This window comes from Fonticula alba (genome assembly GCF_000388065.1).
Source record: "Fonticula alba strain ATCC 38817 unplaced genomic scaffold supercont2.2, whole genome shotgun sequence".
NCBI lineage: Eukaryota > Rotosphaerida > Fonticulaceae > Fonticula > Fonticula alba.
The window spans coordinates 1,270,740-1,272,184 of record NW_009242972.1 but is presented as its reverse complement, the minus strand read 5'-3'; the positions used below and the strand labels follow the sequence as shown (position 1 = coordinate 1,272,184).

Below are 1,445 nucleotides of genomic sequence, written 5' to 3'. Positions count from 1 at the left end.
CATTGCCCTCCTCCCCTTTCCGCCGCTTTGTCTTGTCCGCCCCTCCTCCGCCCCTCCTCCGCCCCTCCTCCGCCCCTCCTCCGCCCCTCCTCCGCCCTCCTCTGACACATGGACCATGGTGGGACGGGAAACAATGCCAGCTTCGACATGATTTCCTCTGCCCTTCGGAACGCCGGCCCCCTGCGGCAGGCTGCCCGCGCCGTGTCCCTCGCCCGGGGGACCGGTCTCCGGGCCCTGTACTCCAGCTCCTCGTCCTCGTCGCCGCCGCACTCGCCCGGTGGCTCGATGAACTCCGGCACCGCTTCCCTGACCGGGGATCTCCCCATGTCGGCGGCCCTGCAAACCGAGCTGAACTCCATCATCTCCGCCGGGCAGGCTCCCCCCAATGACTCGATGACCTTTGTCCCCACCGACGCCCTGGCCCCCGAGGCCCAGACCACCCCCTCGGCCAGCAACATTTGCTCCATGTCTCAGGCCATGCAGCACCTGGACACCGAGTCCATGGTGACCGCCCGCCATGCGACCGCGGCCCGGGCTGCCGCCAGCCAGCCGGCCCCTGCCGCCGTGTCCATCCTCCCGGCGCGCATCATCAGCAGCTGGGTTCTGACCGGCCTGCCGGACTACCCCCTGCAGGACCGTCAGGCGGACTTCGACAGCCTCATGGCCGACATCGAGCAGCGCGTCGGGACTTTCCAGTCCTCGCGTGGCCAGGCCGAGCGCTCGGCCATCGGCTATCTGACCGACGTCGTGCAGCATGACCGCTACTCGCAGATGCTCTCGGCTGCCGGCTTCCCGCCCCTGGATCCGGGTGCCGACGAGCTGGAGCCCTCGGTCGGTGGCATGGAGCTGGCCAACGACATCAAGAAGCGCAAGCGCAAGATCAAGAAGCACAAGTACAAGAAGCGCCTCAAGGCCACCCGTGCCGAGCGCCGGCGCCGTTGAGCAGGGACGACCGCTAACAGCAGCCGGGCATGTGCGGCTCTCCCCTCGCGTCGTTCCCCCGCCTCTTTTTTTTTTCATATGCCAAGCATGCCGCGCGCTGGTCCCTGTCTCTCTCCTCCCGGGGCTCCGACGTCTCTCCGCGTGCAGTGCCCTTCGTGTCCTTGTTTCCCCTGTCTCTTCCTCCACGCCCCCTCTCCTACTACCCCCCACCCTTCTCTCTCCCCCTTCCCCACGCACGCTACCTTCCCCCATGCACACACCCGCCTCGGATGTGCCCGTCAGCAAAAAAAAAAAAAAAAAAAAAAAAACACAGCCGACGGTGTGCCTCGAGGAGGGGGTGTGCGTGCGTGGTGTGTGCTTCCGAGCCTTTTGTGGCCCCTTTTTCTCTGGCGTGTATGCGCGCGCACCGCACCGCCCGCGCGCGCCCTCCATCTACCAGCTGACAATAGACTTTCATTTTTTTTTCCGCCTCTCCGCCCGCGTGGGGATACGTCGCCGGGGGG

General features: G+C 66.3%; 1 protein-coding gene across 1 annotated transcript; it reads left to right on the top strand.

Annotated features, from left to right (window-relative positions):
• Window positions 1-108: 108 nt before the first annotated feature.
• H696_01307 (hypothetical protein) lies at window positions 109-942 on the top strand (the record flags this gene model as incomplete). Its single annotated transcript, XM_009495201.1, has 1 exon — window positions 109-942. One exon carries the CDS (start codon window positions 109-111, stop codon window positions 940-942), a length of 834 nt encoding a protein of 277 aa, XP_009493476.1.
• Window positions 943-1,445: the final 503 nt, after the last annotated feature.